We start from the raw sequence: 11349 nt of genomic DNA on the forward strand, positions 1-11349 counted from the left end.
GCTCCCCTGTCACAACATGAGGCCATTTCTCCTTGTCCTCTCACTTGATACTAGAAGACCAACAGCCTTCACTTTCAGTGAGCTGTAGAGAGCAATGAGGTCTTGCCTCAGCTTCCTCTTCTCCAGGCTCAACAATCCCAGTTCCCTTAACTGCTCCTCACCAGACCCATTCCCCAGACCCTTCACCAACTTTGTTGCCCTTCTCTGGACACGCTCAAGATGCTCTGGTTAGTCTGAGCCATGTGAGAATAGTCTGGAGCTGGAGATAAAACAAGTGTTTCTGCTTCTAGTGAAGCTGGTGGAATCCATCAGCTTGGAGCTTGCACAGTGCAGGAGGATTGCAGTATCTGCTTGCAGTGGTCCAGTTATTTTAAACAGTGCTATCAAAGTGCCACAGGGTTGGAAAATTTGGCAAAATGAAGGAAAACAAATTATTTCTGCCTGTAGTGAAATCTTATCTTCAGCTAATTAAATCAGAGTGACACCTTCAAAATATGTCCCAGAGAACTTAAATATGTGTATATCTCATGTCTTGCCTCTATAAATAAATCAGAATTTCTCTTAAAGTGATAGCTGGAAACTCGGTAGAGATTCACACAATGTTGTTCTTAATACTTGCTAATAATCTATGAGAGGCTGCACAACACTGAGTAGCACAAAATATCCCAGACCTTCCTTTGCAAGTATTTCCATGTGATGATACAAGTTTTGGAGGCAGGGGAACCCATCCTCTGCTTCATGCCAAAAGCCAAGATAGAGAGCAGCAAATGTTGACTTTCCCTACGCTTGCAGAAGTGTGATTTACTGCCTGTGCTTGAATTTCTGTTTTCTTTTCTGGTAAAATCTATCTAAATAAGTGTTTGGTGGTTGTTTTTTTTAATGCTGTATGACTGCATTTTAAATTGTCTAAATTCCAAGTCAGCTGAACCTCCTTAAGTCAGCTTGACATGAATTGGATGCTCAGGTACAGCGTGCCTCCAGGGACTGAGTCTTAATCCATTAACCCAAAGTGGCACAGGCAGCTGGAATTGTTTTCTCAGAGTTTCTTGAGACTTTCTTTGCCTGCTCTCTCCAGTGAAAATGGGGGTTCTTTTGCTGTGTTTCTGTAGATGTCCAGTGATAGGCTGTGATGGCCAAGGTCACATATCAGGTAAATACACTTCTCATCGCACTGCTTCTGGTTGTCCTTTGGCTGCCAAGAGACAGAAGGAGAGTCCTGTCAATGGGTCTTCACTATCCTGGAAACTGAACAAACAGGAGCTGCCACACTGTCCTTTGCCAGGCTGCAACGGGCTGGGTCATGTTAATAATGTTTTTGTCACCCACAGAAGGTATAACTTTGTGTTTTCTCTTTTCATTTCTCCTTAACATTCCACTGTTGAATTGGCCACAGGCCAGGTCACAGTCTGAATAAATTGTGCTGAAGTCTCTGAAGTAACAACATAGTTTACATTGCAGCTGAAGTACCGTGGATCAGAATAACTTGCAGAGAGTTGGGATCAACTTTTACCTTTTTTTTATTATGTTCCCATTGCAGTGTGACTTCCCAAGGTCTTTTCTTCAGATTAGCACAGTTTCTATGTGGTTTAAAATTTAATAGAGTGATTTCCTAGGCAAATATGCAGTTATATCTGTATATCCTTTATGGAAAGTACAAATATCATTGAAATGTCACCAGAAAAAAAAGATTTAGCAAAGCAATGTCTGCATTCATTTCAATTTTTTCTACTAGTGGAAAAGCTGGTTTCATACACTTTGTATTGAAATAGCTAGAACCACACATGTAGAACTCATGTGGTTTACACGAGTCTGAAGCTATACAAATCTTACTGTCCTTAGGGAAAAACCCCTGTCCTTACAAAGCAGGAATCACACAACTAATTAGTGACAATGAACACTACAGTTCTGTGAAAGCACTAGAATAACCTGGCCATGTACAATCAACATTGCCCAAAGAATCTGGCTATAAAGTCTGACTTAATAGCTGGCAAAGTTGAGTTAAGTGTGGGTTCCTTGCCTTGTTTGCTTTCTTTCTAACACTCTGACCCAACTTCCCCAACACAAAAATGTCTAAGGTGACTTGAACAAATTCAGTCACAGTCCAATGTTATCCTTTTTGATCTACATCCCCTGTTGTATTCTTTATGACACTGCAGTAAATTTGGGCTAATCAACTCATGCTGAGCAATGTTAATGATCTCGAAGGTCTTTTCCAACCTGGTTCATTCTATTCTAGTCTTTCTTTTATATTCTATTCTATTCTATTCTATTCTACTCTATTCTATTCTGTTCTGTTCTGTTCTATCCTGTTCTGTCCTACCCTATCCTACCCTACCCTATCCTATCCTATCCTATCCTATCCTATCCTATCCTATCCTATCCTATCCTATCCTATCCTATCCTATAATATGATAACTTCTAGGATATAACATAAATGTTTGTTAGCTGGTTCCAACTCGTACTACAGATGGTCTGTCCTGCACTCAAGGTCATGTTAGTTACAATGAAGTAGCAAATGTATTTTTGTGATATGACATCCTTCCCCAGCACACCTGAAACCTTACAAGTTTAGCCTATGGTTTAGAGCCATTCTTCCAGTTGTCTGCCATGGGCAGAGATACAGAGCAGCATTTTAGGACTGGAAAAGTAGCAAACTAGCATATTTCCCTTTAAAACTTTTAACTAATCCATTGTGAACCCATCCCCAACCACTTTCCTATGCAAGAAAATGTTCCTTCACTCCTTACTCAGCTACCTCTAAACACAAAATCCTTCCACCAGTTTTTCAGCATATGGAGAGCTCTTCTTTGTTATTTATAAAGATAGTATTAAGACAGCACAATTCATCTCAGCCCTTTAGTGGGCTATAAAAATTGCTTCAGATAATTACCAGTTGATGAAATTGTAAGCTTTGAAACAGCAAAATGTAATTTAATGTGAGGGGTGGTTAAAAGCAAACTGACTATATAATAGAACCATTCCAGAAGGCTATTACAGTCCATAGGCAATACCCAGACTTATTGTATCGATCATTACTATGTATCAACAAACCAATGCAATAGTTGTGCACCTTGGAAATCATTCCATCACCTGATTTAGTGATTTTTGGTTAGGATGGTAGACTTGCCATTTTAAAAGATCTGCCCCTCTCCCCTGGAGAACAAGCCCTCAATTAAAACAATTCAGAGGTTTTTCCTTTGGAAGTGTTGGAACTTCAAGAACTCTGTAAATGCATCTTCACCTAACTCCGTGCTAGCTGCCACTAGTGCTTTGATTATTTCTAAAATATGCTGAAGAGATGTTTACTTCTAGGTTGAGGTTTCTGGGCCAATTTTCAAGCTGGAATATACAGTTAAATGGCTCTTTATGAGTTATGTCGTTCCCCAAAGCTACGCTATAATGGAGATACTGATGTGACCTTAGGTACAAGAGGTCTGTCCGAGTGCATGATAATATTGCCTGAAAGGATTGTTGCCATTTTCAAGTGGGTACTAATGTTGTGTGGTGTTTTTTGTTGTGTTTTTTGTTGTTTTTTTTTTTCCCCTATCCTTTTCAGCCTGTCTGGATGTCCTCTGAATGCACAAGCCATAAAAAAGGGCAAAATTTCGGAAGAATTAATGACTATCAAGCTTAAAGCAAGTGGTGGTAAGGAGATTTGTAAAAGATGATGACATTTATTTAGATGGAAGGGCCCTGACTCCCATTTATACTTGTGCCCCTTCATGCCATTCTGGCATTAATTTCTCGCTCCTTTCAGTTGTCTCCAGCAATAACAAATCTTGAATCACAAAATTCTTTGCATGAGAGATTATAAAACTCTTCTAATTTGCATTGTGATAACACTGAAGGTATGCTCTCATCTCATTTCCTCTCATCTCATCTCACAGCATTAATTTTTTTTTCATTTGGGTATGCTTTTAATATTGTTATTGCTAATAAACAATATTAATAAACAATATTTTTTTTTCTTCCCTTTTGAATATGCTTTTAATATTGTTGTTACTAATAAACTATTAGTTACAGATCAGGAGGACTTAGCTATCTGATCACTATGGTAAGGAAGGGTGACTGCTGTGTGCAGGAATTGGTTCCTTTCCCTAACTTGAGCACCACATGGGCTCTCTTCTGTGCAGTACTTGGACAATTTTGCTAACCCAGGTAGTAAGTGGAAAGGAACAATTACCAAATAGGCACAGGGGGAAATATGCAGGAAGCTCCTTTCTTATACGAGATGCTTTATTATACAGCTGGGCACTGAGCCAGGATTCAAGGAACTTAGGTCTTTAAAACTCCAGCTACTGAGGAAAACAGCTGTGTTGTGTTGGGCAGAGGAGTTTGGTTCACTGAGGTAGGGATTGCTGTGTACAGGTTTCCCAAGCTGGTTCCCCAGTAGACTCTGCTCAGGTTTTTAGATTGTAAAGCAGTTGCAACAACCATGGCACAAATCTCAAGGCAGAGCTGGTCTCAGAGTGATCCTGAGCAGAAAGAGGAACATGTATTGCCAGCAGCTTTACCTGCTCACTCTTTTTCAGGACAAGGTTTTCATTAAAGACTTGAATGTGTTTTACTTTGCTAACTTGTGAGGATGTAAAAGCCTTACTTTAATTTCCCCCCCCCCCCCCCCCCTTTCCTCTTCCCCCCCCTTTTTTTTCCTGTAATGCTTGCTAGCTTCCTAATCCTTTCCCTTTCACTGCTATTTACATTTCACTGCACTTCCTGAAGTCATTCTGCACAGAGATTTGCCCCCACGGAATTTCTTGCAAGATCAGAAGCAAGTACAGCTGAGCTTACTGCCAGCAATTATGTTAGTGGAGAAGTTTTCCTGGGGTGTTCCTTGTTGAAGAAGGATTGCTGATACATTTCTCTTAAAATTAAACCCCCACATTGTAAATGTCCCCTCATGTTTTATAATAAACTTTCCTCTTTCTGGGCAATTTCTCCTTTCTGTACCCTCCAGCTTGTAGTTGTGCATTGCACTGGAGAAAAAGAATTGTGAGACACACAGACTCAGAAAGTCCCTTCTATGTTTCAGCTCATGTGGATGATTTACAGCTAGGAAACAATTTTGACAGTAAAAGCAAAGTAAGAGGCAATTTAAGGAACAAAATCTTGTTCCTTAAAGATTGTAATCTCCAATCTTGTTCCTGTCTTCCTCTTGTTCAGTACCAGATGACACAGCTCATTAATCATGCACCCATTTACATGTGGACACTTTAAATCTGATATTGATATTCCAACTGTTTGCAGGCATTGAGAGTGATGAAGAAATCAGACACTTGGATGAGGAAATAAAAGAACTAAATGAATCCAATCTTAAAATTGAAGCTGACATGATGAAACTTCAAACCCAGGTAGGACACTGATATGAAAGTTTTGCCTTTTATTGTGCTGTGTTTAAGCACAATAAATAATCCAAATGCTATGCAAATGCTATGCTTAAACACAGATATCCCTCTGTGCACTTGGTTTTGCTGTCACTCTGTGGCACTTAAAAGTACCAAAATCCTACACATTGGGGTGTTTTTTTCCCCAAGTTTTTTGTTTTGTTTTGTTTTGTTTTGTTTCTGCAAAGAAGCAGCAGATTCCTGGGGATTGTCTTCAAAGATCTGGTGAATGACAAAATCAGAGCAGTTAGGAGGTAATCCTGGCAAGCAGAAAAAGCATGTTTGCCAAACAGCACATTCATTTTCCTTTGTTGATCAAACCTTTGTTGACCAAACTCTGCAGAATCCCACGACTGTGGGGTTTAGGGAGGATACTGCATCTTACCAGCACACTCCAACTCTTAATGCTAGTGGACTTTCTTCTTATGTGTACCCAAGAGTCTCCATTACTAGAAGTGTTTAAAATAAGACTGGTTGAGGCACTTAGTGCCATGGTTTAGTTGATTAGATAGTGTTGGTTGATAGTTTGGACTTGATGGTCTTGAAGGTCTTTTCCAACCTGGTGTATTCTGTAAGAAAAGATGCCTAGTTCAGTTCATCCACTGTCATTGATTCAAATAGTTTGAATTTTGCCTCCAGGCAACACCTGGTAAAGAATTGATGCCATTTGCTAATTTGTATAGCAGATGAGTTTGACAGGAGCTATGGAAAAGAGTCATTTTCTATCATTGTTTTGGATACTGGAGAGATTAAATTGGCTTTACTAGGCTGACAGTGGTTCTACAGAGTGAGCTGAATACATTCATCCCTACAGAGACTCCTCTATGCACCTGGGAGCTCACCTGGGCAGTCTGGGTCTTAGCAAGGACAGAAGCTTGCTCAGTATTTTAGGAATCTAGGAACTTAATGTGAGTCAAAACTGTTCTAATCCAAGCTGAGTATAATCATACCCCTTCATATTCATTCCACACTGGAGTTTGTATTGTGGATTCATTGCTGGTTTTGCAAAACCCACTGCATTTACTGTGTAAACAAGGGCGAGGTTTATGCTACCTACTCTGGATCTAAATAATCTGGCTTCACACTGCAAACGAGGTGGGGATATCCACCCTAAATTGCACTGCAGTGGGGAGAGGGTGGTGATGTTCAGTGTCAGGACACATATTTCAGTTCTCTCTGGGGACCACTGTGCTGTTTACAGAGACACTTCCCAATTTATGCAGTCACATTTCTTCTCCTCAGACTGCTCCCTGATGAAGGCAGTCTGACCAGCAAAGCCCGAGCTGAACTACAGCTGAAGCAATATGTCCCCTGCATGGCTTACCCCATTTCCTCTTCGTGTAGCCTGGATAGATGTCAGGCTGCTTCCACAGGAGAGGCTCTAGTGGGATCACAGGCAGGCAAAACAGATTCCTCCCTTTGGGGACAGCTGACGTGTGACAGTGTGTGGGGAGGGAAAGTAAAGTGGCCACAGCCAGAGACATCTAAGTAGTGCTCAACTGCAGGAACAGGAGGGGCAGCCCTTGGTTCTGTCCTGTCCTGCCATCACTGCCTTTAGTTTTTCAGCACTGCTTTTGACACATAAGCCTTTGGGGCTGCCTATACTCCCTGGGCTCTCACTAACAAGATATATTTTGCTACCTTGGTTGCTCTTCCCTGCTCTTTCCTAAATCCCAGTTTGCATTCTCTTGGTCGGAGATCATCTTCGCAAGGGTGGTTGCATGCTCAACCTCTTGGTTTCCTTCCCATTCCATTTTTCTCTCATTGTTGCCATCCCTGTCACTATCCCCAGCCAGCCCACAGCTCTGCCCTCCGCCCAGGAGTGGGGCAGGAAAGTAGCACAACAGCTAATAGCTGCGACCTCGCTATTGTGGTGGATCAGCAGGGACGCCATAGGAGCAGGACAGCAATGTAAACATCAACTTCCTTTCTCCTTCCTTCTGCCAGCCCTGAGGCTACACTCTCATCCAAGCTCCACAGTGACCTTCCCCCCCGACACACCCAAACTGATTTCCCTCCTGCTGCCACAGGGCCCCCTCCAGTGCCTCACTACCACAAGGTTTCTCTGTAAACCAGCAGCAAAATCCATCAGTTCAAAGCAAATACAACTGCTTCCTTGCTGTGCATATTCTGTGGTGAAGTTATGTCTGTCCTAAAGGGACTTAGACTTGGGCCTCAGATCCGTGACAGCCCCTCTCTCTGTCACACAACTGCCCTTTTGGGTTCAAACCACAGTTACAACACTGCCAAAGGTCTGTTTGTGTATTTGTGTCTGCCTGTGTCTTCTAGATCACATCTATGGAGAGCAATTTGAAAACAATAGAAGAAGAGAACAAACTCATAGAGCAGAACAACGAGAGCCTGCTGAAGGAGTTAGCTGGCTTAAGCCAAGCCCTCATCTCCAGCCTCGCTGACATTCAGCTTCCACAGATGGTAAGACCACAGCCAGCAGCTTCACACCTTCATTGAGACTGTTTTGCTAGCACTTGAAGCAGATGAGCAAGCTCAGAGAGCAGCAGGAGCACTGGAGCTGCATTAGCAGAGAGCTCTTTTAGCCTAATTTCCTCTGCAGAGATGCTGGATCTGTGTGATAGCAGGCACAGGCCTGAGCAAGCCCTGGTGTCCCTGGGCTGTGCAGTGAGGGCTTTTCCCTAACTCCCCCAGCTCCACCCTGCAGAAAGAGAATCTGTAGTCACTCTGCTCCTAGAACAAAACTTTGACCTGATTCATATAGGTGATTTTTGTGGAGCTTTTGAGGGGGTCCATGTCCTTGACGTCTCACTTGCAAATCCATGTCAAACCCAGAGTTGTAGTCCCCTTTCCCCACTTTAGGAGAGCTGCTGGGAAATTAGGAGATGACAGTTAGAAGGATGTCAGCCACAACCCCAGAGCCAAACAGGCCACAATCAAAAAGCATGTTATGCTGGTGATAGAATCTCCAATCCCTTTCCTTGCTTGGAGAGTGTGTGGTTCCCCCAGCACATGCAAGCCCCTTCCATTCTCCAACCCCTCCATTCATTTGGATGGCTGCCCTGCTTACGGCTTCTCCCCGGTTGCCATATCGCTGCCTTTTCCATGCTTTGGGGTTACGTGTTTGGGGTTGGGGTTTTTTGGCCTTAGTTTTATCTCCTACAATTATAATCTGTTTTGTCTTCATTTAGGGGCCAATCAGCGAGCAGAATTTCGAAGCATATGTAAATACACTCACAGACATGTACAGCAATCTGGAACGGGACTATTCCCCCGAATGCAAAGCTCTGCTGGAAAGTATCAAACAGGCAGTGAAGGGCATCCATGTGTAGGATGTGAAAGCTGCTGGGCAACAGAAATTACTTAACAGCAGTAAACTCCAGATGGATCTGTTAGGAGTTCATGTACTGCTAAGGGGTGTAGGTTGCCATGCTGCATTTACAATTGCAACATTGCACTAATGTTTTTTTTTTCCCCAGCTGACGTAAAAATAGAGAATAAAACCACAACAGACTATTTGTATTAACAGCAATGCACTCTGTTAGTATATTGTATTTATTTCAGTACAATTCCTTTTTTCCCCTTTTTTCCCCCTTTCCCCCACTTTTTCCCTTCTCCCCTTCCTTCTCCCCTTCTCCCCCTCTTTCTCCCCCTCTTTCTCCCCCTCTTTCTCCCCCTCTTTCTCCCCCTCTTTCTCCCCCTCTTTCTCCCTCCCTTTCTTCCCCCCTTTTTCCCCCTTTTCCCCCTTTTTTCCCCTTTTTCCCATTTCTCCCCCCTTTCTCCCCCCTTTTTCCCCTTCCCCCCTTTTTTCTCCCTTCCCCCCCTTTTTCCCCTTTTTCCCCTTTTTCCCCTTTTTCACCCCTTTTCTCCCCTTTTCCCCCCTTTTCCCCCCTTCCCCCCTTTTCCCCCCCTTTTCCCCCCCTTTTCCCCCTTTTCCCCCCTTTCCCCCCTTTTTCCCCCTTTTTCCCCCTTTTTCCCCCTTTTTCCCCCTTTTTCCCCCTTTTTCCCCCTTTTTCCCCCTTTTTCCCCCTTTCTCCCCCCTTTCTCCCCCCTTTCTCCCCCCTTCTCCCCCCTTCTTCCCCCTTTTCCCCCCTTTCCCCCCCTTTTCCCCCCTTTTCCCCCCTTTTCCCCCCTTTTCCCCCCTTTTCCCCCCTTTCCCCCCCTTTCCCCCCCTTTTCCCCCCTTTTCCCCCCTTTTCCCCCCTTCCCCCCCTTTTCCCCCTTTTTTCTTCCCTTTTCCCCCTCTTCCCCCTTTTTTTCACTTTCCCCCCTTTCCCCCCACTTTTTTCCTCTTTCCCCCCTTCTATTTCCCCTTCCCCCCCCCCTTCCACCCTCCTCCCTCTGTTTTTTTCCTGGTTTCCCCTTCTTTTGCACTCAGTTTTGGGTTCGTTTGGGGTTTGTTTCATTTCTTTTGTAAAGTGAATGTAAAAAAAGCGTGTGTGTGACTATTTTTTTATACTTTTTATTTATTTCTAATCAAAGAGTTGAGTTTGGTGTTTTGGTTTGGTTTGGGGTTTTGGGGCTGGTTTTTTTTTTTACCTTTTCACAGCATTTTTGCAGCCTGCCATATTTTTACAGATGTGTTTATTAATTTATTTTCCAGTGGGGTTTTAAATATATTATACTGTAAATTAAATAACTCGCTGGGTTTGTACAGGAAGAAGAAGAAGAAGAAAAGAAACAAAATACACACCACCAACAACAAAACAAAAAAACTATGAAAGTAACAAATGACTGAACCATGGTTCTGGTTTTATTTTCCTCACATCCTGCTTTTTTATATATGATGGCTTTGTATCAGCAGTGGGTTTGCAGTAACACGCGAGGTGAAGATGCCTGGAATGAGAAGACGAACGGTGCCCACTAGTGGGAAACTTGGGCTCCCAGAAGCACAGAATGCTGGAAATCAGTGTGTGAAAGAAACAACAAACAAACAAAAAAAAACAAAGAAAAAACATTAGCAATAATGAAATATAGCAATCAGCAGAGCACTCGACTTGGCTGTGTGATTTTAGCCTATGCGAACGGTTATTTTAAATGATGGTTATTTCAAATGTTTCAAAGGAACTCCAGATTTATTTTACCATTGCAGGTTTGTTGTTTGGATTTTTTGGGGGGGGGTTGGGGTTCTATTTTGTTTTTTTTTTGGTTTGGTTTTTTTTTGTCAGAGTTGGCTCTTGGAGGGAAATGACAATTATCTCTAAACAAGAAGGATAATTCGATAGGTATCTGGTACTTTAGTACGAGACGTTGAGGTTTTTAACCAAGTGACCAGTATTGCTATGGATTTGGATTGGAAACAAACAAACAAACCACAAACACATCCCAAGCTGGAGGCTTTGTACATAATGAATCGAGCACATCTCCCCTGAAATGGTGTTTAATACTGGTTTAAACTTAACGGCAGCTGAGAAGGCAGCGGTCTGGAGAGGAATAACCTCCCTCTGGCCCAACGGTGCTTGCTTTCTCTTTGCACCAAGGGTAGCAACACCGTGACTGGTTTCTCCCTTCCTTCTTCACTAAGACTAGGCTGATGCTGGGTTTGTTACCAGTCCCTTGGTAGGGTACCAAGTGCTACAGAGACAGACGGAGGCGCGGCCAGCCGAGCGCTTGGGTAACTGGTTGGGCGTGGACCTCCTGAATCCGTCAGAAAGCAGCGGTTGCTATAACAGAGGCAATGTCTATTTCAGGGATTGTAAGTAATGAAGCATTGTTTCAAAAGTTTTTTTTATATTTATTTTTTTTAAGAGAAAACAAAAGGTATAAACAACCAGCTGAACTGCCTTTTTTGTATGCACACACACCTCACGTGCATATGTGCCTCAGTGTAAATGTATACATGGATCTAGTGTGTGTTTAATTTTTTCCCGTGCTATAATGAAAGTGTTTATTTTTCTTAGCCTCATTTATATCTAGATTGACTATGATGGCATTCACAAGGCTTGACATATACAATTATATTATTACTGTTTCCTGCACAGAAGTACTATTGGAAA

General features: G+C 42.6%; 1 protein-coding gene across 4 annotated transcripts in view; it reads left to right on the top strand.

Moving 5' to 3' along the window:
* ST18 (ST18 C2H2C-type zinc finger transcription factor) overlaps positions 1-8922 on the top strand; it is a 162613-nt gene extending 153691 nt beyond the window's left edge. For all 4 annotated transcript variants that reach the window (XM_009903665.2, XM_054179584.1, XM_054179600.1 and 1 more), the window contains 5 exons: positions 1110-1331; positions 3557-3645; positions 5248-5351; positions 7674-7817; positions 8546-8922. In XM_009903665.2, the coding sequence (XP_009901967.2) occupies positions 1110-1331; positions 3557-3645; positions 5248-5351; positions 7674-7817; positions 8546-8686 (700 nt within the window). In that variant the 3' untranslated portion in view covers positions 8687-8922. The remainder of the gene's footprint in view (positions 1-1109; positions 1332-3556; positions 3646-5247; positions 5352-7673; positions 7818-8545) is intronic.
* The last annotated feature ends 2427 nt before the right edge of the window (positions 8923-11349 follow it).

Source organism: Dryobates pubescens, chromosome 3 (genome assembly GCF_014839835.1).
Source record: "Dryobates pubescens isolate bDryPub1 chromosome 3, bDryPub1.pri, whole genome shotgun sequence".
NCBI lineage: Eukaryota > Metazoa > Chordata > Aves > Piciformes > Picidae > Dryobates > Dryobates pubescens.